The sequence below is a fragment of the Gadus macrocephalus genome, chromosome 16 (genome assembly GCF_031168955.1).
Source record: "Gadus macrocephalus chromosome 16, ASM3116895v1".
In the NCBI taxonomy this organism is placed as follows: domain Eukaryota; kingdom Metazoa; phylum Chordata; class Actinopteri; order Gadiformes; family Gadidae; genus Gadus; species Gadus macrocephalus.
In genome coordinates this window covers 16,913,367-16,941,234 of record NC_082397.1, presented here as the reverse complement: position 1 = coordinate 16,941,234, position 27,868 = coordinate 16,913,367, and the positions used below count along the sequence as shown (strand labels likewise).

The 27,868-nt window shown below is 44.7% G+C and overlaps 1 protein-coding gene across 3 annotated transcripts; it reads right to left on the bottom strand.

The window, feature by feature from the left end:
* Nucleotides 1–242: 242 nt before the first annotated feature.
* brwd1 (bromodomain and WD repeat domain containing 1) lies at nucleotides 243–27,865 on the bottom strand. 3 transcript variants are annotated; one of them, XM_060075067.1, is made up of 44 exons: nucleotides 27,396–27,865; nucleotides 27,235–27,293; nucleotides 27,093–27,122; nucleotides 26,810–26,869; nucleotides 26,051–26,201; nucleotides 25,633–25,731; nucleotides 24,736–24,896; nucleotides 24,310–24,531; nucleotides 23,851–23,951; nucleotides 23,669–23,739; nucleotides 22,688–22,788; nucleotides 22,544–22,584; nucleotides 22,324–22,425; nucleotides 21,855–22,008; nucleotides 21,235–21,369; nucleotides 20,601–20,729; nucleotides 20,070–20,218; nucleotides 19,684–19,760; nucleotides 19,214–19,465; nucleotides 17,573–17,756; nucleotides 17,138–17,228; nucleotides 16,837–16,989; nucleotides 16,602–16,672; nucleotides 14,591–14,819; nucleotides 14,294–14,410; nucleotides 14,051–14,158; nucleotides 13,703–13,827; nucleotides 13,425–13,507; nucleotides 13,128–13,239; nucleotides 12,853–12,914; nucleotides 12,193–12,348; nucleotides 11,976–12,096; nucleotides 9,364–9,489; nucleotides 8,984–9,050; nucleotides 8,693–8,743; nucleotides 8,304–8,429; nucleotides 7,959–8,111; nucleotides 5,600–5,766; nucleotides 5,142–5,290; nucleotides 4,809–4,913; nucleotides 4,112–4,297; nucleotides 3,265–3,612; nucleotides 2,925–3,068; nucleotides 243–2,818 (listed from the first exon to the last, which is right to left on the bottom strand). In XM_060075067.1, exons 1-44 carry the CDS (start codon nucleotides 27,430–27,432, stop codon nucleotides 1,407–1,409), a joined length of 6,777 nt encoding a protein of 2,258 aa, XP_059931050.1. In that variant the 5' UTR covers nucleotides 27,433–27,865; the 3' UTR covers nucleotides 243–1,406. The 3 variants fall into 3 exon arrangements, with proteins under 3 accessions (XP_059931050.1, XP_059931048.1, XP_059931049.1); XM_060075065.1 differs by having other exon boundaries at nucleotides 4,112–4,321; nucleotides 27,396–27,861; XM_060075066.1 differs by having other exon boundaries at nucleotides 3,265–3,609; nucleotides 4,112–4,321; nucleotides 27,396–27,851.
* Nucleotides 27,866–27,868: the final 3 nt, after the last annotated feature.

Genomic DNA, 27,868 nt, shown 5'->3' with positions numbered 1-27,868 from the left:
CGATTGTCCTAATGGATGTGATGGCAAATCCACGGTGCAACCGTATACATCCATCGATGGAACTGAGATTCAGTGGTCAATTATTATTCTAGTAATTCAGTAAATGGAGAGGCCTCTGGGTGTGTATAACTATAAGAAAATGACCTTAAAGCTACCTGTCCGGTGTGTGACCCAACCTGCTAAACTGCTTTATGATTGGTTTGAAATAGGAACTGAATCAAAAGTAAAACGGAAACCCAGAATAAGCTGTGAAATGATTTTATTTATCAGAGAAATAACTGATTGCGCTTCACAACCTAACGCGTTATATGAATTCATGTTAAAACTGTTTATTAAACGTGTAGTAGGAAAAAAATTAACAAAAGTTCATAATGCAGCTCCATTTCGAAAAACCTCCCCTAAAATTAAACTATCCCAGGTGACTGGCAAAATTTTTCAAATCAACTCTAAAAAAGAAGAACTTAATACTGAAAGTAGTTAACACAGGAGTCAGGACAACAATAAAAGTCTTCCCAATATGAGAAATCTCAGTGTTTTGCTTTATACATTTAAGGATCTTGTACTTGCAAAACAGTACCAATTTGTGACATATGGCAAGCCAATGCACTCAACTGTCATACAAAAATTAATGCTCAATTTGTAAATAAACACCTTGCTACTTAATGATTATAACAATCATTTGACGTTCATTCTCAATCTCATATTTACATTTATTGACTGGAACATGACAAAATGTACTCAAATTTAGGGAAAAGTAGAACTCAATTATTGTACATTTTGGCTCATATGAATGAACACAATAACATCAAGCAAACATGTTTTGTGGGTATACAAAGGAGTGCTGTAGTCAAGGTTGTGAGTCATTGTTGTCCCAGTGAATGTGCTTGGACATCTCCCTTCTTAACACCCGCTTCTTGTCCTTCCTCTTGCCAGTCACTTTACAAAAAAAACAAAACTGCAAGTCTGAGACTACAGTAAACTAAGTTGACCCCTGAGTTTCTAATGCAAAACTAGTGTATGAAATACCTCATTACAGTGTATCTTAGTGCAAGCCAGCAATATGCTTGATTAAACAGAGGTATATTAGATAGCACCCAAGCGGACAATATTCCTCAGAATGGTTACCCCTGCTGGCTAAATCACAAAAAGCATCATGGGAGGAGGACTTGCTCTGGGTCCTTGTGAAAACCAGCAGCAGTTCAAATGGTTCAATTGCTTTTTGCATTTATAAACAAGTTTTGTTTTTCGTTTTTTTCTTTTTCATAGAAATTATAAATATCCCTGAATGAAAACAAATTCACAGTAATTTCGAGAGGACTCCAGTGCTACTACCGTTTCGCGTCCATCAAGTGTCTTCAAGATCTCCAGTTAGTGTCCTTTTTCCTCTTGCGCCCAGAGCCCAATCGTCACTCGCTGTCGTTGTAGGTGACCATCTGCCTGCCGCGGTTCCGCGTGGTGACGTTAGTCCGTCGCAGTGGATTGCTGGACGACTCATCGCTCTCCGCCCCCCTCCCGGCGGCGGCCCTTCGGCTTGGCTCCCTCAACGGCCGGCGCGGCATCCTCTTGCTGCCTCCGGCCGGTCGTCTGTGGCCCTTCCTCTTGGGGCTGCTGCTGCCGTGGGACCCTGAGCTCACCGAGTGTTCTGAGGAGGACTGCTCCTCGCTCTCCAAGGCGGAGCTGTTGCTTCTGTAGCCGTCCTCCCGCTTGCATTTCGGCCGCAGCACGTCCTTCTTCCCTCGCCGCGAGCGGCTGGCGGCTGCGTCCTTCTCGTCGTCCGAAGCCGATTGAGAGGAGGCCTCTTCCTGACTGCTAATGGGTTCCGGTTTGGGTTTCCCACGAGACTCCCTTTGAGGTGGCTTTGAGGACTTTGAGGAGCCTGACTTTGCACTGATCTCCTTGGAGTTCCTATTCGTCTTGGCCGACTGATCTTTGTCTCCGTCTTCCGAGTCCGAGGTGTCCGAGGTGCGCCTCCTCTTAGAACGTGCCTTCCGTGTAATTTCATCGGGGGAGATCCTTGAGGACTTGCGCACGGGTGTGTCTTCAGCGGAGGTGGCGCTGATCCTACCGTTTCTTTGTTTCACACGATCCTTGGAGGCAAAGTCTTCTGCAGAGTCTTCTGCAGACTCCTCACTGATGTTTTTCTTTTTGGGCAGGGCTCGGGTGCGTGGCCGCTTTTCCAGCTCCTCTTCAGAAGTTTTGTCCGAGGAACCAGCAGAGCGATTCCTCCTCTGCCTTTTCCTGGGTTTGTATTCCTGCTCGGAGCTCTCTGAATGGGAGGTGCCACGCGATCGTTTGGATTTACTTTTGTGCCTCTGCGTCTTTTTACGGCCTTCATCCGAGTAATTGCTCCCGGCGTCCTCCTCCTCCTCCTCCTCCTCTGATTCCGGTTCCCTCCGGTGCTCCCTCCGTCCTTTGGGAGCGTCGCTGAGATCCTCAGACTCAGCGTCGTCCCGTTTTAGGGGCGCTTTGACCTTCCCGCCGGATTTGTCCCCTTGGTCCTCCCTTGCCGCTCGTCTCCCGTTTTGCTGAAACGGGTTCTTCTCGGGAACGTAGTCCTCGTCTTCAGAGTCAGAGTCCACAGCGGGCCTGCGTCGCACCGGCCTGCTCTTAGTATCCGCTACCTCGTCCTCCTCGCTTGCAACCGGAGTGACCTTACTTCTCCTGGCTGATGCTGCCGCATTGACCTTGGAATGCGTCCGAGACAAGGCCGCCACTCCTTGGGACTCCTCCTCCTCACTGGAACCCTCATCATGCTGGTCAGAATCACTGTCAGCCTTCTGAGGTTTTGCACTGTGACCGTTTACTTGGGATGAGTCTTCTGGAAATTGCAACAGAAAGAGGTTTTCATCAGGAAAAAAGGAACTCAAAATGATGAGGTCTAAAAGTGATCATGGGTCAGGATCATGGAGACGGTTCATTCTTACCTCTTCCTTCTGTCCTGGATGCTTGCTTCTTTGCCTTGTGTTTACTGGGACTGTCGTCCCCGTTCTGCTGGGGTTTTGGGGACGCGCTGGCGTCGCTCTCCTCGTCCTTGGAGTCGGCCGTCGACTCCTCTTTGGTTTGAGAAGCTGACAAACAAAAACAACAGTCAGCATTCAGACAACTCACAGCGTCTTTGCTCCCTCATTTGTGGCCCACCAATGTGCTGAGCCTATTTTGCAACCTCATAAAAAGGGAACCTCTATCATAGTGACAAAGCAGTTTGAAAACACTTCTGGAGAGCGACTTCGGTGTTGGCGCAGGCCTGTTAAAACGACCTCCTACCCTGTGCAGAGGATACGTCCTCAGAGTCCGAGTCGCTCTGGATGACAGCGGTGCGCTTGCTGATCCGGGGGGTCTGTCGCAGGCGGCTACCACTGCTCCTCTTCAGCTTCTTCGCCTCCTTCTCCTCCTCTTCGTAGTCCTCGTCTGAGGCGTCCAGGAGCTTCATCTTGTTGATGGCAGCACGGGCCGTCTTTCTCTTCAGAAAACGGTGGCCTGAATGATCCCCCAGCTCCTCCTTCTCCTCTTCATCCTCATCCTGGGACGACGCTTGGCTGTCGTCGTCATGCCGACGGGACTTTTCCCGGCGAGATGACCTGGCAGCGTGGCCGTTCATAGGAGTCCTGGCTGCTGGGAGAAAAGAGACGTACAGTTAAAGTTGATCAAGAGAGGAAATGGAACCCAGGCTTTTCCTTGACTTTTTAAGCGTGGTTTGTAATGTTTTTAAATTAAATGTACATCCAAACAGCAGTCCAAAAACACAATATAGTATGCATCTTGCAGGATTGTAATAAAACCCGCCCAATCAGAGGAATGATGATTGGATGGCTTATCCCTCTGTCTACCTGCGTATTCATTGTGCATGACCGTAGTCTACCACAACGCTACGTATTGCCAAGCTAGCAAGCTTGCTCCTATTGCTAAGCTAGTGAGCTCAGCAATAGAGGAGGGGCTTTCTAGGCAGGTCTGAAGGTAAGGCTGGGAATTTTTCAGTTTGATCCTTTCAAAATATAGCTTACTCTGGATGGTTTCTCATAATTGCCTATCCTAGCTTTAATATTTCCGTCATTTTGATCAATGTATAATACTGCGGCCTGCACATGAAGGATCTGAGTAAGTCTTTATTTACCTGGTCTTCTTCGGTCGGGGGCAGTGCTGGTCCTGGTCAAACGTGTACTCTTGCTGGTCTTCGACCTGCTGGGATAGCGGCGACGGGAGGAGTTGGACGAAGCCACCCTGTCACCATCTTCACTCTCCTCGGGTTCACTGGAGAAGGCGGCTTCCTCCTCCTCCTCCTCCTCCTCCTCCTCCTCCTCTTCCTCACTCTCGCTATCTGCAACTGACCATGAATGAAACCGTATACGTTTATCAATGTGGTTGTTTAGGGAGCAAGACATCAGCAAGACACTATGATATTGAGCAAAGTGAAGCAGTTCACCTCCTATAGGCGGCCTAGTAGGGCTGGGCGATTAACCGAATTTCGATTTTGATTTTAGCGTCAAACGATCACAGAATTAACATAATCGAGAATTCATTATTTTTTTTTAATGCTTTATAGAGAGTGCAGAACAGCAGTACATATCTGTACATAATTTTTGATTTTAACATTTTCTTTTGGACCATTTTGTGTATTTTTGTGTAAGTTCTCAGTTCCAAAGTGTTTTGAGAGAGACATGCTGAATAAATACATCATCTTTTCAAACTCAAAAAATAATCGTTTGAATAATCGTGATTTCAATATTGACCAAAAAAATCGTGATTATGATTTTTTTTCCATAATCGAGCAGCCCTACGGCCTAGTATATTGAATTGACTATCATTTGTACCTCTTTTCCTGGTGGGGATCCTTCTGTCGCGCGCCTTCCCCCTGGTCTCTCTCTGGCGTCTGGCCGACCCAGGTCGCTTCTCCTCCTCTGACTCACTTTCAGAGGCTGAGGCAGAGACATATTACATGAAGATGCAAGTACAAAATAAAACGATTCCATATTATTATATACATTATTATTATTATTGTTATTATAGTAGCACATTCAAAGAAATAAAATATTGAAGAAGAACATCTTTCTCTCCTGTGTCATTGCTACACCACAGGTCTAGGATGTACACAGGTCCACGTATGTTTGTCGTGTGGTCTGTTAAGACGCGGGCTTGGTTCCCACCTGGTGACGAAGACGCTGCTTTGGAGTCCGAGGACGAGTTGCGGCTCCGCCTCCTTGCCCTCTCCGGAGCCGACACTTTGGTTGAGGTAGGTTTGGTCACAGACATCGACTCCACTTTTTCCTGAGTTTTCACGGCAGCCCTCTTCTGACTGCAAAGAGATTAGAGGACTTTTAATTGCGGCACATGGACTTGAACAAAAGCAGCATATGTAAATCAATAGACTTCAGAGCCTGCTATGCCGTATTTATGCCTTTGCGTCGTCAACGTTGGCTTTTCTGCCATTAATAACGGACAAGGAAATGGTCCGTTACTTGGCGTGTCTGATTAAAGAACAGTGATGTTGAGGCTCAGCTTCATCAACGCCAGCCTTATCTATAGAAGGCCGTGCGCTAGGACAGCAGGGCCTGGCCTAGTGCACGGCCTGAATTGTGAATCGAAGTGGTCCGCTGCTACAGACCTGCTTGAGGCGCCGACGCCCGATGGCTCTCCCTGCTGCATCTTCTTCCTGAAGCGCTGGCTGCGGCGCAGCCTCTCGCTGCTCTTCACCGCCGTCTTGTACTCCGAAAGGATCCTCCTGATGCGCTCCTCGAAGAAGGCCGACAGACGCAGGGTCATGCTGTAGATCTGGAGGCGGAAGAGATCAGTCCACCATCACGCGTGTACCAACCAAGAATCGCATTGTTAATATAGAAAATACCGGAAAGATGGTATTCCTAGAGTGGTTCCGACGTTCCCAGAAATGATGGAGTAGGGCTGGGTGATGATTAAATAGTCTTCTTATTTTCTTTGAATAGTATTGTCATGGAAAGAGGATATGGAATTATCTTGGAACCCCGTTTTATAGTGTATACTAATGAAGACTCCAAGTAGGAAGATTGAAAACGCCAGAGAAGGGAAAACTAGTTTGATATGATATATATTTGATATCATATGGTATTGGCTTCACCAATAATCGATATAAATGCTTTAAATCGTATGAATCGATTCAGGTTTCATACGATTTGAAGTGCAGCTCGGTAATCCGTAACTCTGTCATCAGCTAGTCAGCTTGCAAGGAAGTCCCACGAGAGTTTTTTTTCTCCCTCACCCTCTACTGGTGCATTTCAAACATGGCAGAGAGCGGCAGCGAGATTGTTAATGCACCAAACTTGAAATCCAAAGTGTGGAAACATTTTGGCTTCGCAAATAATAATGGTAAAATTGACAAGGGGTGTGTCAGGCATAGCTTCCGTCAATGTTGCCTGTGTGTGTTTGTCTTGTTTGACTATGTATTCCGTTACCTTCATACTGTTTTAAAATCATTTATCAACCATGTCATTTATCATGCGCGCTACGGCAGTTTAATACAATCTTGCAAGTACCATCATTACAACGTTCTGTTTAATACCATTTACCATTAACGTCACCTGTTCTGTTGCAATAACCATTCAAACAAGTATGTCGTTGTCAAATTCCAGGTTTGTTTATTTAGTTTAAAAGTTACATGTTAACACAGCGTAAATGTTCGTCTTACCAGCGTCTAGAATCTAGACTTTGTATTAGGGAATGTGTCCCGCATCAACGGGGTTTAAATTAACGTCATAACTTCCGGGTAAACCGGAAGTGACCCAGAGTTTCTGTAATTATGTTTATTGCAGTTTTTGTATATTTTGGCTACGCCAAAATCTAGCAATAATATAAAGGTCCAGTATGCGTAAGTTCGAATTGATGTTTTTGTGACTCAAGCCCATTCAGTTTGTTTAGTGAAAAGTATTTTTCTTTTTGTTGATTTTCGTTTTATTTTTATTGCCTTATGGGCCTTAAATTGGGAAAATAAAAGATCCCATATTTTTCCAAACTTCTCGTCTGCTCTTGAGTGATTTTCCACCTAGTTCAAGACGCTCCAACACATCTACCCATGACAGGGTGTCACATTATTGCATGTTTATTTCATGTATATAGAATTTTGGTTCAAAGTTACTGAATCGAATCGTGGTTTACAGAATCGAATCGTTCCAAAAAAAAAAAATTGTCCTTGAATCGAATCGACAACTACTGAATCGTTAATCGAATTGAATCGTCTGAAGCCAAAGATTCACACCCCTAGAGGGGAGACATAAATAGGATCCAATCCGCGCAGCTTTTCACGTGATAACAACAATAGTTGCCAATTAGGCGCATGCGCATGAGAGCTAAGGCATGAGAGCTACCAGTTGAACAGACATGTCAGCAGTAATTCATCCGTAAAGAAGAAATCGCCTGGCTATTGCACGACTCAACTCGGCTGTTGCCGAGTGCGATCATGCGGTCACGTCAGACACTCCAGCTTGGGCAAGAGCGGATCACAGCTGTTGAGACCGCCAAGCACAAGCTTGGCGATTGCAAAAGCGAACCATTTCAGACGTTGCAGACTTCCAATCTATTAAAATGATTAATCGATTGGAAATATGATTATTATATATCGGCCGTTTCAATCTTATTTCACTATTTGTTTAACTGTTTCCAACCATTTAATTTTTTTTTAATGTGTGCATGTTTACATTGGAACTCGGTTCAAATCTTTTCATTTGATTTAAGCCATTCAACTTTTCTTTAGTGAGATGTTTCAATGTGTTTTGGCTTATTGACAATCACAAGCAAAGTGCTTCCATATATTTTATTATTATTTGTTCAAGAGTAAAAAACAAAGTATTGGACTGATATCGGTATCGGCTGCAAATAAGCTGCGGTATCGGTATCAGAAGTGAAAAAGTGGTATCGGGACATCCCTAGTTACCAGTGATTATCATGAAATTAAGTTCCATCGCCCGGCCCTAAGACGAAGCGTCCCTCCATACCTTGGATCGCTTGTTCGGCGTGTAGGCTCTGGCGTTGGCAAAGATGAGCCGCGTGTCCTTGCAGAGCTCGATGGGGTTGTCGTAGCGGTCGTCCTCAAGGACCCTCTTTACTGTGCCGAAGTCCATGGGGGCATGGATGATATCCAGGTAGTCCTGAACGGGAAGACATTGGGATGTTAGTCAGGCACGGCTTCATATTTAGCCACCATTTTATAGTAGTGACTTTATATCTAGTTAAGTATTATACGTTTTTCTCAACCAACTTCAATTCAGCCGTCGGTTTATGTTTTTGTTCGATGACATGGTTGTGATAGCTTCATTTATTTATTTGTTGAGAATACTTACTGGATAGTTGTTGGGGTTGACGGGCTGTCTGAAGGGCTCAGAGTCCTCACAGTCGAAGATGTAGTTGATCAGACTCTTGCACTGTCCCTTCCAGGCATCTCGGTCCGGCAGCACCTCCTCCGAGCGCTGGGTAAGAGAGGAGTGGGGGAGTGTCAGAGCCAGAGCCACTAAACGCCGACTACATTTCAGGACAACCAATTTAAACCTTGATTTAATATTTCAGTCTGTGTTATTGTTTTTATTCCAAATCAGTTGAAACAAGTTCCCTTTAAAATATCTTAATATTTGATTGTGATTTCTCCAAGGTATATTTATAGTAACAACACTCCAGTTTAAATGTTCAAACCTGGATCATGGTTTATCATTCATCTAGAAAATGTTCCCTTTACCTGACGCAACCTATGACCGGTCGAAGTGCCTGGTGCCTCTGCTTCATCATCCTGGAGAGAGAAAAGCTTTATAGTTAGGGTTCGTAACCCAATACATCATTGAATTCACAGCTGCCAGGAATTTGAAAGACTGATCCTTCAGTGTTTTCTGGAAACCCAAACGAGTCGGTTTTGCAAGCCAGCAACCCATTTGCATTCTCCAATATGGAGCATTTTTTTAGTTTATATTATGGAATTTGAAACATTTGTTCCCCAAAAATGGCTCGTCTACAAAAGGCCATCGAGGTTTACCTCATCGTCATCATCCATTTCCTCCACTGCATTGTAAATCTCCATGATATCTGTGCAACTTGGGTCACTGAGGGGATCAGGATGAGAAAAATGTATTATGAAGTGTAGAAAACAATCTATAATCAACTCTGAATATAATGAATCCATTTACACTAAATCAGTTCATGGGATTTCATGTTTACATTGCATTTACTTAGACAAAACTCATATAAAAAGCGACTAACAATAAGTCCATTCAACCATGAAGAAGAAACAACCCCGAAATTGCAGGAGTCATGAGAGTACAATTGATCAATTAGGCAAAGTGCTACCACTGAATGTTCCTGCAAACCTCTATGGAACCAGACCAAAGCCAAAAGCAGCATGTGACCCGAACTCACTTGACAAACTTTTGGAGGACATTGGTGATGAGTTTAGCGGAATGGGCGATCTTGCTTCGCGGCTCGTTGAAGGTGCGGGCGTTGTGTGCGATGTACCGTGCATCCCAAATCAACGCCGAGAGCCGTCTGTGGAGTTGGAGTTTAGAGAGTGCGAAATATGGGGGAGTCCGGGGGGGCTCGACCCCCCCCAGGTTTTCCCATGAGACCCCCTGAAGGCCTCAAAAGCAAAATTTGAAGGCTGTCTCAAATTTTGTCCAAAAGAAATTGTCACTAATGTTTTTAAGCTCACCATGTCCAGTATTCAGAATTCAAAACATTTATTCACAAATATGTTATTTTCTGCCAAGCGGAGCCAGCCAGTCCTAGGTGCGTATGCAATTCAGCCATGTTCAGAGCAGAAGAAAGACGCAATGTTTACAAGTCATACTAAAAACCGCTAGCAAGCGAATGCTAAACCAGAGTGTATCACTCACACTTTGGGTCTATTCTTACTTAAGATATGAGGCTATCTTTTAAATCTTTGCAGTGACTGAATTGTGATGATAGAACTGATTGTTGTGCATAAGATGAGTGTGTGCGACTGTGCGCGTGCATGTCCTTTCCGGCTTCGGCATACTGCATGGTTATGAAGGCCTTGTGGTTGGTTGTGGTCTTAGTGAAGCAGCGTAGCCTTGGAGTTGGAGGGGATTGTTTATGTGCGTGCGAGAGCGAGAGGGAGAGCGCGAGAGAGAGAGCGCACCTGCCGTGGTGACGTTTGGCTTGTTGTGTAAAATGTTGTCAGCAACCGCCATGGTTGGACGAATGTGCTTTGTGTATGTGTCCAATGATGTATCTGTCTGATCGTATTTGCTGTAGATGGAAGGTTAAATAATGTCATACGATCGGTCATACTGCAGGCTTTCATTTGCAAGTGAACTGATTACGTGCCAGTCTCCGAGGCTATACCTGGCATTTATTCAGTTGTTGATTGTTATAAAACAACGTGCATCCAAACAACTTGAGCCAATGCAGCCTCCCAAGTCAGTAGGCCTACTGACATAGGAGGCTGCATTGGCCAAAGTGTTGCATTACGAATAGGCTTCTATAGCATATCGAAGCCTTTTTGTTTGTGTGTTGTCATGTAGGCTATAGACTGATTGCTTGGATCCATGAAATATTGTAATGTTATAGGCCTACTGCATATTGAGAAAATTGAGATCGGTATTGCGCAACAATATTGCAGTTTAGCACTTCATAGGAGAGTGGACATGTTTAGTTAGCACATGAGCATCTTATGGCTCATGGTTCTGTACATTGTTTCCATGTTCTTGATGCAATTGTTTAGGGGTGTGACGAGATCTCGTGCCACGAGATCTCGCGAGATTAAACTCGATGATATTACCCGTCGCGTTAAAAATCGGTCTCGCGAGATTTGTGATTTATCCAAACCTCTATTTGTCGCCTGTGGGGGCAGTAATGCGCCTTTGCTACATCTAGCCTGCCAGAACCTAAAGAAGGAGAAGGAAAAGAAGAGGAGGAGAAGGAGGGGAAGCATCGAAAGCAGCCATAAGCTGTGTTCGAAATCGTTCCCTATCACGGATATAGTGTACTATTTAGGGGGCTCGCCATTTTGTAGTGGTTTTCGAATTCTCAGTGGTTAATTTCATGCATTATATAGTGCACTTAAAATACCCAAAATTTGAGTGTACATACGATGTAGCCTACATGTTACTCCCGTATACCACAATGCAATGCGGTCGTGTTTTTCTGGAGGAGGAGAAGAAGAGGCTGAATAACGGCGAAAACGAATACCTTTAATCAAAGTACATTTTGGGTACTTTGATTTGGTTTTGCACATAATATTGTTTGCAATTGAAAAAAAGAGAATTATTTAATTTAATTTATTTTTATTTAACTTCTATAAATTTTAGTTTTAGTTTAAATTTCATGCATGTAAAGAGTTATAATAAAACATTTCAAAATGCATGCGCGACTTGGTTAAATAAAAGTCTGTTGGTCCAGTCATATAATTTGTCATTGTAGTTTTCTTAAAATCTCGTCTCGTCTCGTTCTCGTGAACCCAATATCGTGTCTCGTCTCGTCTCGTGAGCTGAATGTATCGTCACACCCCTACAATTGTTCATTTATTTTGATCGGATTTTATCGTTTATTTATATTGAATATACTGTATATTGTTATACTAAACAAAATTAAATATGGTTGAACTGCGAGACTGGAAAGAATACGTTTATTTAAGTCCACTAGGAGAACCACGTGATGTATTGTAAGCTGGTATACCTTCCTAGCTTCATGGTGGCGATCTGGAAGATCTTTATGGAAACATGGGGATTGAGCCTATGGCCCACTGACTGCATTTGCAGTATTATGAATGAATGTTAAGAACTGACTGTTTATGTATCAGAAAAATGACTGCTCATCGCCATAGGTGTCGCCAAGGAACAAAACGTAATTCTTCAAAATATCGACCTCAACAAAACGTTAATATAGCAAAACATAATTAGACCAGAAATGATGTCTGCAGTTGACAACGGGTTGGAATATTTTGTCTGAAGAATGGAGTGGATCTAATTAAACACAGGCTTCTTAAAAGGGGAAACATTTGTGGGACGGACCTGTAGAACCTGTTGATGAGCCGCAGCCGGATGGTGCCCAGGTCGGTGGGGTAGGCGATCACAGTGCAGTAGGTGGGGTACTGAACGATGTCCACCGGGCCCGAGAAGGGAGCGGCGATCTCTGTTGTACACATAGAAAAAAAGCCATGTTTGCTACAGAAAGGCATCCTCTGTGTGTGTGCGTGTGTCTGTATGTGTTAGTGTGTAGTTAACACACCGACAGTGATGAGCTGGTCAATGGCGGCGATGATGCGCTCGCACTCTTCATCCCTGCAGCGGTCGCCCCACTCCCCATCGAGGGGCTTGTACATGAGCTCGCTCATCTCCTCTGCCGTCACGGGGATGCCCCCGCCATCCGTCTCTGGCCGCTGGTCTATACGATGGAAACCAAAAGAAAGGATAGCTTAGCATCACCTGGAGCAAGCATAGAGTTAACTCAGCAGACGGCACACGGGACAAAAATGGGGGACCGTTCGTTTGATTTGCTCAGTGGTGCAACAGAAGCTCGCAATATGGGGGCTGACATCTTTAAACCCCGAGATCCCAGGAACATGCAGGTCTATGGGCACTAGTGAGACCTTCCGGGTGCCACCCCGCTGGTCCCACTGCATACAGCGGCCTCAAACCTAGGGTCCTACTCAGCCCAGACTTGAGGCCACAGTGAAAACGACAAGCCCTGGGCGATTGCTGTAATCGGTTTAATGATGTTCTGAATTCTACACGTTTGTGCGGAGGATGTTTCACTCAACAAAGAAATATATGAATATATTAAATGACTGATTATAGTGCTATGGAGTGTTAAAAGCTCTACTCTTTTGAGTTGCCAGCAGATAAGTGGATAAGGGGATGATGGTGTGGTGCAGTTGAACGATTTTACCAATGTCAGAGATCCGCTCGATGTCCCAAGGGCTCAGCTTCTCCGTCTCTCCATTGTCCCATCTGGAGGAAAAAGAGACCCATTAGTGGTGCGTCCTTTTGGGGAACAACTACAAGATGGCCAGAGAAGCAAGACCTGTTCCAGACTCATTTTTGACGACACTTTCTTTTTCCACAGTATTTGGTACACTGGACATAAAACTTTTTTGGGGTGTCATTTTTCCAAATATTAAAAACAATAAAATCAATATCAGGTCTCGGGTCTCTTTGCCTTACTTGACTTTAAAGCACTGGAAGTGGCTGTCTGGGTAGGGGGCCTGATAAGGCTCCTGACACACGATGGACCCGAACCACCAGGCGTCGTCAATCACAGAGCGGAAGCGGTCACCTGGGCGGGGGCAGGACAACGCACGGGTGAGGAGAGAAGGCAAAGCAAGACACACAGAACACACGCGAAGTGTGTTCCGTGTGTCTGGCTAGACATGACTCGTTACGCTGATGATGGTCAGATGCATGCATCTACGTAGATGTACAGTCAACTCCCCCTGCTGGGGAGATTGAATATAGACTCACCTGGTTTCCAGTTGGTTCTCCGGGCTTCGTCATAGTTCTGCCTCAGCACAAGGAAATCGATCACATCCGGCATGTCATGATACCTAGAGGACCACAAACATGTGTTTGTATGGTTGTTATGGCTGCATCAAATCTGCAGAATGTTCCCTTTTGTCATAGCGGGCTATTATTGGCAAATTAAATACAGATGATAATCTGCCGCATGCCAGATTATCGTCTGTATTTAATTTGATGATGCCATCAAGGTAAGAACAAAACCCAGAAGAGCTTGGACTTACTTGACAGAGAAGGACTTGTCTGTGATCTTTCCTGTGCCGTGGTCAATCAGAGTGAGCTTTAAACAGCAGAGCGTCGGAGGACACACTTCATATTTGATCCCTGTGATCTTCACAAACTCTTGGTCCTAGAAGTAAAAGCCCACACAGTTTTACACCATGCATCATGAACCAGACAACATGTACGTGGTATGCGTTACTGCCATCATAAAAAATATACATATTGCCCAATATTTAAAAAATACACTGTCCGTCCTATGCTATCAATGAATGCGTTGCAAAATGATGTCCCATGGTCCGCTTGTATAACTTGGGACGCTGTCATGGGCATCCTTGGGGCTTGGGTCTTACCCGGAGCACCATCTTCTTCCAGGGCTGCTTCTCCAGGTTAATAGGGTACAATGCGTTGCGGCTCACCGCTTCCACATAAGCCTCGTGGCCCTGTCGGAAGTAGATCACCTGAAAGAGAGAGATAAGGGGGGACATCCAGAGACCGGCTCAGAAACAGTAACAAAATGATGTACAAATGCAACCCAAACGGTGCATCCCTCAAGTTATCTTAACATAGTTCCAGAGTTACACATGAGTACTAACCTCGTCTCCCATTTGGGGGACAAAGGGAGACTTCCGGGGAATGACGTCAGTGATCCACAGGGAGGGTCTGAACTCGTTGGACACCTCTCGGTTAATCGATGGCCTGGGTTTAGGGCGCTGCACAACATGTCAACTGTTACAGGTTAGCCTCTTGAAAAGCCCCATGGGTTTTTATTTCCGAAACCACCATTGGCCACCCAATCACTTCCACCGGCAACCGTGATATTGACTTAATAATATGGTGAAAAAAACAAAGCTAGACTGCATGCCACCAACGGAAGAACTGAGCGATCCTACCCTTGGCGTCTTGCTTTTGGGCTTCCTGGCCTTCTGTTTGCTCTTCTTCACTCCAGATGACTCCTCATCGCTCTGCCGTTTCTCCTCCTCGTCCTCCGCCGCTGCGTCCTCCTCCTCCTCCGAGCTGCTCAGCGGCCGGCGTGCCCGTTTCCGTGACGACAAGGGAGTCGAGGGCTGCAAGTTGATCCCGGCGTCTGCCGTCCAGTCAGAGTAGTCGCTGGATGTGTGGCTGTGCCGACGGAGAAATGGAGGTTTCAATGCAATTGCTACACAAGACAATGACATAAGCAGAAAATTGTTCCTTACCATATAGACTTACTTTAACTTGATTTATAGTGTTTATTAGGTAAGAGACATGGCGTCTGTTCCAAGAAGCAGGACATGGAAACATGGACTCTGAGAGTTAGTGAAATCAGGAAATTATGAAACCCTTGAGTCTCTCAGGAAAGCGCAAGCTTTAAAAGCCCTAATCAATCACGCGGTAGAGATTGATTTTGGATTGCAACAGAGAGAAGCCATGCTCAACATAATTTACTACGGCCAGGCAAGGGATTGTAAGTCAATTAAGTAATGGCAGATATCTTTGAAAATCCAAATTAAAGTTGAAGGTTAACAATTAAGTGCAATAAAGACATAATGTAGGTGGTGCATGCTTTATTATGTGTAAAGCATGTACAACTATGCAAGTTAAAATCCATGATTGAAATGTATGGTTCAAGAATGTTGTCATGGTAGACAATGGCAATGAAAAACTGGAAGAAAATTGTTTTAGAAATTCCAAAATATTAAGTACATTACAGTACAACGATTATAAAAACGGCAACAAAACAATTTCCAAACATGGAGCTGAACGGGACTATACACATAACATACAAATTCAGTTTATTGAAAAATCAACAATAGCTATTCACACCTAGGTCCATTCTCTATGACTCTTGCCAGCAAATATGTCAGTGTATCCAATCCGTTATCTTTGTCATAGTCACTGTACAAGTTGTAGGACATTGCGGAGGAAACAGCCTATTTGTGGTTCTCAACACAGTCCTCTTACTTCATAAAGATATGAAGGATAAAGACTGCACACCCACTTATCACAATCCCCCTCAACCTGCAAATACTAGTACTAGTTTACACTTGGATTATAAAGTGAAGCTCCAGTACAATTAAATCCTCTAAATACAGGAGATTTTGGTGAAAGGACAGAGCATAAGGGTAACTGCAGAGGGTGGCAAATGTTGCGCAAATCATTGGCTGCCCTCTGCCTTCCTTAAGCACCATCTACGGCTCCCGCTGTCTCAGCAGGGCCAGAGGCATCCTGAAGGACACCACCCACCCCGGCTACCATCTCTTCAACCTGTTGCCCTCTGGCAGGCGCTTCAGGTCCATATATGCCAGAACAAATAGACTCAGGAACAGCTTCTTTCCCAAAGCTGTCACCATACTGAACTCAGATCTGCACTGATGTATCTGTCTTATCGTATTTGCCGTTTGTTTGTGGTCTTTACTGTGTATTTAAGTTAAACTATTTTTTTTTTTTATATATATATTTTTTTTATATATTACTTTTGTATATTATATATCCGATAACTATGTGTGCACTTTTAAGGAGCTGCTCATTGCATTTCGTTGTACTTTGTATAATGACAATAAAGCTTTCTATTCTATAAGCTTGTCCTCACTAGGCTATAAAGGTTGAGTAACCCATCTGTTTTTATTTTCACTGGCGATATTATTGGAAAATGCTTTATATTCCCGGTTAATGTACATAGATGACGAAACAACTTGTGTGTTTATTTCACATCTTTAATCATTACACCTCTGGTATAAAATGACCTTTGGGGTTAGATTCAGGGAACTGGGCCTTGAAGAGAGATATAGTCATTCTCATATTCATCTGGAGTCTCAATCTCTGTATATAGAGCTACATGTTGGATTTCCGGAATACAACCCAACATGTATATACGGCTGAGCAGTAATTCCAGTTTTGTGGAAATGGGAGGATATTTCATACCTTGGGCTCTCGCTGTGCCATTCCTCCTCGTCATTTGATGTATCCAGTGCACTGCCATCGAATTCATTGTCCTGGAGAGATGATCAAAGTGCATATTTAAGATCCAATAGGCTTTATGATCCACTTAATATTTAAAAATTACATCTTGGCAATAACTTGCAAAGAAGAAAATAAAAAAAAAGTATGCTTTGGCCCTTAATTTTTCACTAAATCTATTCGAAAAACTGGCGTCTACCTCTGAGCTGGCGGTCTCCTCTCCTTCCTCGCAGGACAGGTCCAGGAAGGCCTCCACTCGGTCGGGACTGTCAGAGCCGAAGATTGCCTGGTGCCTCTGCTTCTTGCGGGCCTGCGCTCGCTTCACAGAGGGCAGCTCTTCCTCAGAGTCGTCCTAGGCAAGGGAAGAAGAAATGGTTGATCAGAAACAGTGAAGACCAACCACTGAAGGCAAGTAGCGAGCGGTATTGGATCATTGTAAGGTAAATGGATAATTGCATTCAAAAGGTGCATTTCTTTGCATTGCCTAGTCATAAGCTCACCCGAAAGCTGCCGTAGGCCACCCTTCTCTTCCTGGCGTTGTACAAGCCAATCTCTTCTTCTCCTTTGGCTGTCCTGAAGTCGTCCTGTTCCCTGGAAATGGTTTACGCATTAATGTCAAAGAATTACCAAAAAAAACGTGACAAATAAATAGGATTATGCCTACAAAAACAATCTATACATATTTATACAAAGCCTAGGCGTATATGACGCGTACAACTACACACACCAAAAAATAAACAGGCAAGACATACTGAATGTTTATGGTAATGTTCTGTTACATCATTGTACGGATTTGAGATGCACTATCAAGTCAATTTTTTAGCTTTTCTCCTTCTTGGGAAAATGTACGCAAAAAAAGAAATGGGATTTGGAAAAGGAAATACACAAAAAACAACCCAATGAACCATGGGGCTCCAGGCGGGGGGGGGCCTTACCTGTAGCCACTGGGCTGGAGCTCAGGCACCACCACGCGGTGCCTCCAGGCCTGCAGGTCCCTCTCCGTGGCCATCTGGCTGCGCGGGGCGTTCTGGTGCATCTGGCGGACGCCCTCCACCTGCCCGCTGCGACGCAGGCCCACGTTGGGCGGCGACTGCACATCGGCACGGTCGTTCACCGACGCTGCAGGGAGAAAAGTAAAACACCACTTAGATGTACAGTTCTGGAAAAACAAGGACACACACACACACACACACTAGGAAGTGATTGATATACACACTGAGCATCGGTACTATTTTCTATATGCAAATATAGAAAATTGTATGCAGAAATTTGTAAAATAATCTAATTGGATGTTCGCACTAAATCCTAAAAAGGCACCAAAAGTTACTTCAGTGATGACTCGAATGACTACTAAAGCCAGCAAACTCTCACTTGTAGCTTCCTTCTGTTCCAGTAATAGTATTAGTTTGATTTGGAACATTTCAAAATCGTGTCCAAGTTGTGGTCAATGTACCAACTGGTGAGCTTTGTGGATGTCCTCCAGCAGTTACTCAAGGTATTGTAATTTTAACTAATGTTGACACATTTCCTAAAATAAAATAAAAGACTGTCAATTAAATGTCTGTGTTGCGACAGTACTATTATGAAATTGTACATGGTGGAGATGGAAAGAATATACAGGGAATACTATACAGGGTTCTGTATAGGGAAGGTTGTACTATTAGTACACCATGTACTATTCCGAATTCTGTATTTTACACCCTGTACTACCATAAAGTACACACTGTACTACCATATAGTACACCCTGTACTATACAGAACCCTGTACTATACAGGGATCTGTATAGTACAGGGCCTGCAAGAGTCACTCTTGCAGGCCTTTAGAAGGCTAAATAAATCCAGATCGACCAACTAACAATAACAGGATAGTAATAAGTTAATGGTCTCCAGTTACAATGTCGTTTTTTTCCCCCTTTTCTGGCAATCATCCAGAACAGTGTGTGCCTTTTTGCGTGCTCTTGAATATTGCTAATGATGCAGTGCTTTTTCATTGAAACGGCCCAATATACAAACACCCTTTTTAGTTTTTTGATTTGTAGTAATATCATAGAGTCAAAACCCATGTGTCTAAATTGGAACTTAATCTGTTGTCGTTTCCAATGAGACCACTCCCAGTGGAGCCGTAATACAGCCGGTCTGAGTGCTCTTCGAGCGCTGCTTAAAACCTTGGCACGCATGGCAGTGCAATCCATTGCCACCCATTATATTAAAACACAGAACAATACCTAATATCAGATCTCCTGACTTGTGTCCTTTACACAAAGCAACGCTTCCCAACGCTCAGTGGCTTGTCTGGCGTGTGACCTGCTTTACATCGAAGCTCTGACGTAAGCGAGTTCGACTCGGACCAAAAGGGGATTCGTTAAACAGACTCCTTCCAAACAGCTCGTGATATTGTTGTTTTGCTTCATGAAGCATCATTCAAATAATCAAGTGTCAAGTAAATGTCTGCGTCACTCGCGCCAGCCCTATTTTACAACGCAACGGTCTAGCTGGCGCTAGGAAAGGAGCATGTTTTCATGACATTGTTCGGGGCGGGGGGGGGGTTAGGGAGCCCTGCTATAGTCACACTGTACCTCTGCGTGGCGTGTTCGGGGCCGCCGGGGCAGGCATCAGAGCCTGGTCATCAGATACTGCGGCCTGCCTCACCGCCGCCGCCGCCGGTCCCACCACCTGGGCTCCACCACCAGTGCCACCCGTGCCCCCGGCCTGGTCCTGCTGCTGCTGCAGCTGGCGGATGGCCTCATCGAGAGCGCTGCGTCGCGCCGCCGTCTCCTCGTGATCCGAGGTCTGCTGGCTGATGACCTGCTCCACCACCTCGCCGTCACCTGTGGGACGGGTAGCTGTTCAATACCGGATCCTAACAACAGTACAGAGTAGACGCTGCCCTTCATTGACGCCGCTTGGGAAGATGGTGGTCAAACTATGGGATTTGGAGGATTTTAGAGCAAACTTTTCTTTCCATCCAGGAGTGATAACCTCGTACTGAAAATAGAATCGGCGGCTAGAGATATTAGAGTCACAACATGCTTTAGTTGGTTCTTACTGGTGGCGACGTAGCCCAACTGGGGCACCAGATGCTCGGCCGAGATGTTCTCTCTCCCTGGGACAAGTCGCTGGAACCTGGGTGTTGAGTTGATGGAGAAGGACAGATGTTACTCCATGGACAATGATAGCTTTCACTCAGGGTTAATGTGTTAGCTGTGGTGCATATGATTTAAGTTGAATGTAGATGAAAGTCAGGCCGAAATAATACTCTAGATCAGACTCATTGGGCTAGCATGTTCTAGTTACTAGACCATGCTAGCCCAGTTAAGTCTGATCCAGAATACTACTAATTGACTATAGAAATGATTGCATTCCACACACACACACACACACACACACACACACACACACACACACACCCCCCCCCCCCCCCCCCCCCCCTACCTGGGCGGGTGCGGATTCCCATCGACGTCCACCAAGAAGGGCGGGGGCATCAGGTGGGGCGCCTGCTGGGTCTGCTCGTCCAGCACAAAGCCGTTGGCGTCTCTGATCAGCGGCCGGTAGTCCGTGTGGAAGAACACCTGCTCTGGAAGCTGTGGGTGGCGGTAATTACGGTAGTGATGTTAATACGGAAGCAATGTTTATCTAACATGCTTTTGTTGCAAAAACATTTCAGTGTAGCTGCGATTCCGGTTTAGTTCCACGTTACGGAAGTGGGCTAATGAAGCACTGCAGGTACAGACCTATCTAAGCAAATACAATGTTACCGATGACGTTTTGAAGGGAATTCATGAGCAAGGCTGATGTACCTAACATGTGTGAAATGTAATGTTTTTCTAGATGTTTTGCCTCATCTGAAAGGTTTTCCAAGCAATGTTTTTTTTGTAAATGATCAGTATAAAGAAAGAGAAACGCAGCATTTGGCGCGGCAACAGAGACGTGCGATGGGTGTACACATGACTCCGCGCGTCTTGCCTTCTCGTAGGGCTTGGAGCTCCCGAAGCCGAAGATGAGCAGGTGGCCGTGGGAGTCTGTGCAAGCGAAGCGCTGGCCGTCGGGGGTGAACTTACAGTCGAACACGGCTCCATGGCCCTGGCCCTCGATCTGGACAGGTGGGTGAACAACAGACACAAGGTGTACAGGAATACAGGTCAACGGGGGGCAAACGCATGACTAAAGTTACACAGTTAGAGACCTTTATCCATATGATCCCTTTGATAGGAGAATTTGCAAACAAACCATAAACAGACGGACAAAAGAAGGTAACTATTATATTTTTCTCCTCTATTGAGTGCAACATAGAAACTGGCTAACGGAATAATTAACAAAGAAAGCCATGAGTCAACACCAGAAGACATTTCCCTTTTTTAGCTTCCTGAAATGTACTTTTTTTTTGAGGATCATTATCCCCCGGCATTGGCGAAAGCACGCACACACCAGCAGGAGAAGAGTAAAAGTAGGAGAACTGCACAGCTGTATCCATGACACACGCTTTGCCAGCAGATTCTGTGGTTACTAGCTTGATTCAAAGTTCAAGGACCATTATAGTGGGATCAATAGAGTTACAGCTAACAGAGTTGTTCTGTGAGCTTGAATGCTGCTGTTTTACCATGTTGAAGTAATGCTGCGTCTTGACTCCTCGTTGCAGGTCCCAGATGAAGACACTGCCGTCGTGGCCGGCGGAGAGGATGATCCGGGGGTCAAAGGGATGGGGCTCCAGGACAAACACCTCCGCCTCGTGGCCCTGCAGCAAAACCAGCGTGCGGTGCTCAGAATACTGGATACTAGTCTTTATTTGATATCCAGCCACTCCACCATGTCGTCAGCCGACAAAGATAACGCATTCAGTTTCATAATACTAATAAGTCTCAAGTCCTTCAGAATGCATACGATCAGGTATGAGCAAATATGCATTTGCCCTACAGCAGGGATACAGTAGTGCTAAATATGCTACAAACATTGTAAGGTTATGTTGATTCCATCATGGTCTTTCCTCGTCCATCTGAGAGCCTAAGCATAAGACGACACAACTTGTATATGATGTGTCGCACTTGTGTACTCTTCAAGCACACAAGTGCTTGAAGAGTGCAAATTGGAAATGGAATGAATTGAAAATAAATTAGATAATACTCTAAAGTAGAGCCTCACAGACAGAATGAGTCACCGCAGCCACGGTACGCACTGTTATACAAGCACATGAAAATAATAATGGCCCTAGCTTGACGTTACCTTTAAGATGTGTAGCAGCTGCCCCGTGTAGGAGTTCCACACTTTGAGGATGTGGTTGTTGACGGCCGTGATGACCGTGTTGTCATGGCGATCCCAAGCCACCATGGTGACCTTGGGCTTGAAGTACATGTCCTCCCCGGTGGTCGCATCAGCACTGAGGGAACAGGGAGAACGAGCACATTATGAATCGCAAAAAAACTTTTTGTCCATTGCATTGCATGTCTATTGTCATTTTTCAGAAAGGTAAAAAATATTAAACGATGACGACACAATATCTTTTAAATAGGGAAAACCTAAAATATTGACAGTGGAAAAAGTGATTTACATCTACAAGTGCTCTTTACGTACACACCATTAACTTTGACAGTCACCTTCGAATTGCGTAAAATAGATTAACATAATACTGATAAAGCATACACTCAGGGATGGACACATGGGCCATCCCTCCTTTACAGACCAATGACCGTACCCTGGAAGAGTGTCTGACATGTTCAGCAGAATGCATCTCCACTGCTGCCGGTGGTGGAGCCTCCAGACCCGCGCCGTGCCATCCCGACTCCCGCTCACGAACCTGAGAGATCAGCCCGGGAACACATGAATTATACAGTCAGACTTCCAGCCGCCGCATGTTAAAGCCGGTCACCGCAGCCAGCAAAGTGTTTTCAGACGTTTGGAATCATTTGTCAAACCTTTCTGACGAGTGGCAGAACTGGATGCTGTCCACTTTGTCCTAAGGGAGGAGTAGCAAATATGGATTAACAACATGTGTCATCATCCAACATTGTCGGTAAAAGTCGGAGCGGTGGTGATGACGTGTGGCTTAGAATGCTTACTGTGTGCTCGTGGAGCTCCGACACTTTCTCGGGATTCCCACATCCCAAAAAGTATATTCTGATGACATCGTCTGTACTGCCCGTTGCCAAGAACATACCGCCTATAAAAATGGGGAGAAGATTAATGAATAAAATGGTTAAAACATTAGGCATACATCTCTCAGGAATTTACGATGCATCCAAACACTGCAATAATTATAGCAACAGAATCAAACAAAGCTTCACTAAAGCCTTCTCTATATCTGCTAATGTGCATTCATTTTTAGCATCTAGTATAACTCTGTTCAATTAAACGCCGTCCTGTGGAACAAGACTGATGAAGGTGGCTTCTCATGCTGAATGGAAGTTGACGGTCGATATGCCACTCCTAGCACCTCAGGAGACCTCTACTTGTACTTCAACCAACAGCATCTCAAGGTTTACCAACAATGGTGAATACTGCCAGTGAAAGCGGTTTAATTAAGAAGGTCGTCTCGGCATGCCCCACTTATCAGTCCGTCGCATCTACAACAGCCAGCGACTGTGTGGCTGACGTCAGTGGAGAATGACAAAGCATGACACAGTCTGTGTGCCCAGGAGCACCAGAACTTGGTTCCTATTAGCCTGCAGCAGTGTGATGGTGTGCAATGTGTTCAGGCCGTGAATCCTAAAAATGCCATGGCCATTCAGAGTCTGCCTCAATGACTAATAAGACGACTCCAGCAGGATACTGCCTCATGTCACAATTCACACATCACCACCAAATGATTCCAAGAGATGTTCAAGAGGAACATGATGCAGAGTCGTCATTGCTTCATTGGCTTGCACATTCCCCTAATCCCCACCTCATCCCCTCCTTCGCAGTCTTTCCATCAAGACCAATCAGATTTCTGCCTCACAATAATTTCTGCTTGGTTACCACATCCATGCAGGGAACATGCAGAATGTCATGGAATGAATGCCACGTGAAAGGCAATAGGCTTGGTCCCTCTTAGTAATTACCTGGACTGAATGAGGAGCACACGGTCTGTACTCCCGGCCTTGGTCTCTCTATAAACTTGTGCGGCCGATCACTTGAAAGGAACCAAGATGCATGTTAATTACAAACCCCTTAATTGTGTAATACTCTGGAGTTATCAAAACACACCAGCTAATTAGTAGAATACTATGCTCAAGGCACTTACCTAAAGTTGATATTATTGACATCCCACTGCCAGAAACAGACAGTAGCATCAGTTCCAGTAGAAAGCATGTAACGTTTTGAGCCCTTGGCATATGGTGAGAACTGGAAAAAGAAAAGAAGGCCTTAACCCTTTGCCCATTATTGAAAAGGTAGTGAGGACTATAGGTTCTTTGGAACCATTTTAAACATTGTTCTGACCTCAGTCATCATAACCTGGCTACGGATCAAGGCAGTAAACTCCATAAAGCAGGATGGAATTTATAGTTTTAAAACGCATACGCAAGTGATTAAGTTTGTGCCTAAGATCTGCCATGCATTTGTTTGATCCTGAAGAAGTATTGACAGATTCACAGAGAATTCTTGACATCTCCCTGGGCAAGAGAAGCCTCCCAAGTGACCAAGGAGATGATGAACACCCTAAAATCATCCTAACCGTGCACCGGCAGGGTGGACTGTTCACCTGTAGGGAGGTAATTGATCCACTGTGCCCCTGGAGCACGGCCACAGGGGCACAGGTACGAAGGCACCATACGCGGATGGTCTTGTCACAGCTGCCCGCTGCGATCAGTGTGTTCTCGTAGCTGACCGCCAGGTCTGTGATCTCTGCAGAGTGTCCGCGCAGCGTGGAGTGGAGACTCCCGTCGAAGGACGACCAGATTTTGACCAGGCAGTCGTCTGAGCCCTGAGGCATAGACACAAAGACAGGCCAGATGGAGTTCATGTTACATATACTGGTGAGACCTTTGAAGACATTACAATGTTCACGTTAACAATGACCAAGGAGAACTGCGTCTTGTCTACAATATATACATTGAGAACCAGCTTCATTTAAACCAGTCCATTCATAAAATTGCCAAATTTCAAAAACATAGTTGTTTAGACTCACAGTGAAGATCCTGAGGCCGGCACGGTCGAATGCAATACAGTACACTGCAGATAGATGTCCCAGAATGCGCCTGTGCAGCCTCATGTGCTGATAGTTGCTGACAGGGTTGATGGAGCTGAATCTCTGACATCCTGTTAGTTCTCTTCCCCTGCACACCTCCACTGTGTGAACAAGAGAAACCACCAACACCATGAGGATCTCCATAAATGAATAAAGATGCATGAGATTAGGAGTACCATAGTGGCACGCGGTGTGTAGTTAATAGTGTGTGCAAAGTGAGTGCATAAGTAACCAACTAATTGAACTAGTCCAATGAAAAAGAAAAAACCCAGCAGTTGGGAGAAACAAACCAGAAGAGATAGCAGATGGACAAAAATCTTGTTTTTTCTTCGTACAAAGAACCCCCTTTTAGCAGAGGGCAATTAAATGCAATGGAATGAATAGGTATTTTCAATGATCGGATGCAAATCATGCAATCACAAAAAACATAAGTAGGGAGGGAACGATTCCGAGGCACATTGTAAATCAAGACTAAAAAAACGACAAACCACATTCAGATGTGGGACTTATTTTTTTTTAATACTTGTTTAACCACCTACATGATTTATATTTGACAAACCCCGTTTTAAGCCGTTACCAAACGTTATTTGCATTTTTATTTTGTAAAACAGGCATAAGAATAACTGAACGGCAGAAATCCTATTAATGATCAAAGTTATTTTTAAATTATAAAAATAGTCCTAAGATACAACGCCCCACTGCCAAGATTCATTCCTGCCAGGTTGTTATTCTTTGACTAACATGTGGTGAGGAAGACTGACAGGCCTGATTCAGAGTGAGGGGCAGTAGTCCTGACTCCTACCCCAATCATAGGTTTAGAGGGAAGGCAGGCCCTACCTAGGTGTGGGGGCTTCTTGGAGTTCAAAGGCCTCTCCGGTGGTCTGCCCCTGTGAAGGGCTGCATATGACGAGGCTTTCAGCCAGACACTGTCGCAGTCTGAGAGAGATAGAAAGGGAGAGGGAGAGTGTTTGAGAGAGAGAGAAGGGTTGAATATTGCAGGACATTTAATTTACATTTGTCAGATGTTAACCAATGCCACTAGCAAGTGAACTAGCAAGTGATCAAAACACCATTGGATTGATTTCAATAACCCGTATTAACCATGGGTTTATGTTTAGGTGAAGACAGTATGCATATGCATACCAACTTTAAGGGATGACTTAATTGTTCCTAGCATTAATAGTGATTGATAACACAACTGTACACTGCATGCAAAGGTAAATAAATCTCTTATGACAGCTTTAAGAGGCTGTACCTTTTGCTTTTCGAAGCATTGACTGCTTTCCGGACCCCAGAAGAGAATGCACACCGGGGACACATGACGGTACGTCTTTGTCAAGGAGGGGTCCTAGCTGCTTGCATATCTGAAGCAAATGATCTGGTGCAATATGTCTGTGGGCTGCAACCTTTTTGAGAGAAACAAAAGGAAAAATTAAAGGCTGTGACCGGGCTGATCTGGCTCAGGTAATGGTTGTATTATAGAAATGTGTGAATTTTTTTGCAAGAAATTGCAACAGTACAACTGCGATATGATAGTTATGATAGCTTCGTCTGCGTTTGAACCCATTGACCAGAATACAGTATTCCTGGAGGGCAGGGCCCATCATGCAAAACACAGCCCTTGTATGGACCAATCACAACACAGGTCACATGCAATACAACGCAGAGACAGCGTGTGAAGGCTTTCCATTGGTTGGCGGAGCCATCTTGACGTAGTGCAAAGCAAAGCTATCCACCCTATCTGCAGTACAACACCGAAGCTAAATTTTATAAAAGCTCTATCCAAAAATCCCCCCTCTCCTGGAATAGTAACTGCATTCAATGTTCAACAAATAATTTACACTCGATGAGTCTGTGCTGTAACACAAAGCTCGTTTGCAGACCGTAGATCAACAAACGGCCAAAAAAGAACGAACAAAGACAGTAAACAAGCTGGAGCATGGGCTCGATTCCCTGTCACAAGACAATAACACAACAACGATTTTCAACTTTGAAATACAATTAAACACATTACCAAATCTTCGTATGTTCTGGGGTGCTCATTTCCTTGCCAGTCTAATCTCCTGGGTAAAAGCTGTGAAACAAGAACATAGTGTTAAGCGACGCTTTAACGAGGAGGAGAAAAAAAGGGCTGCGACAAATTAAGTTAGTAAAACGTGTGATGTCAAACGAGTGAGACGTTCAGAGGGACATTAAAAGTCGCCAGCGGTACAAGTTTCATGCTTCAGACGGTGCGACCAGAGATCGCTTGCCGATCTATGCAGCGGTGGCAGTAGACAGGCGTACCGCATACACACCTGGTATTCTTGAATTTCGCTGGCTAGAATCTGTAATAGATGAATACGAGTTTAGGAAGAGATGGATCTATTAATAACACAGGCGAGTAAAGTGATTTCAAGTACAAGACTACGTGGTCGCAAGTCAAACATGCCAGCTCACCTCGGCCGTTCTTCGACAAGGACCCGTTGTTAGAAAACGAGAAATCAGAAAATACAGCTCTGGGAACGAATGAAGGAACATCGTGAGAACAGTTGGATATCAATTAACCCGATGATATTCTTGCAGATTGAGAGATCAATTAGGTTACCAGCGTGTCTTACCCGACTCAAGGAGCGAAATATTCCGATTTTTGGCCATTGAATCCGTCGGGATTTTATAGGTGAAAGAATTTAGACTAACTTTGTTACAACAACGAGTATGAAATATTTATTTAATTTCGGCTACAGAGCTCCGACCCCCTCCACAGTTGCTCCCGCTTTCTATTCAGCCTGTTTTCAGTCGCCATTGGGAGGATGAGGCCTCAGCGAGACGCGTTACTTCCGTCACAGCGGAGGAAATAGGGGGTGGGGAAGACGGGTTTCTCCTCTGTCCTACAACAAAGACCCACACAAGCCCGTATATCGTAGCACGGTTTCATTGTTTTTTAAAACGTATCAACCGAAATATACTTTACGTTTGGCCACAAACAGCTCCTGTTCGTCACCAGTATATAGGTTTATTCTTCGCGAGCCCCGCGAATTCGCCAAGGTCGAGTTATGGATATGACGTAATGTGATTGTGGCCGTTTTGTTAT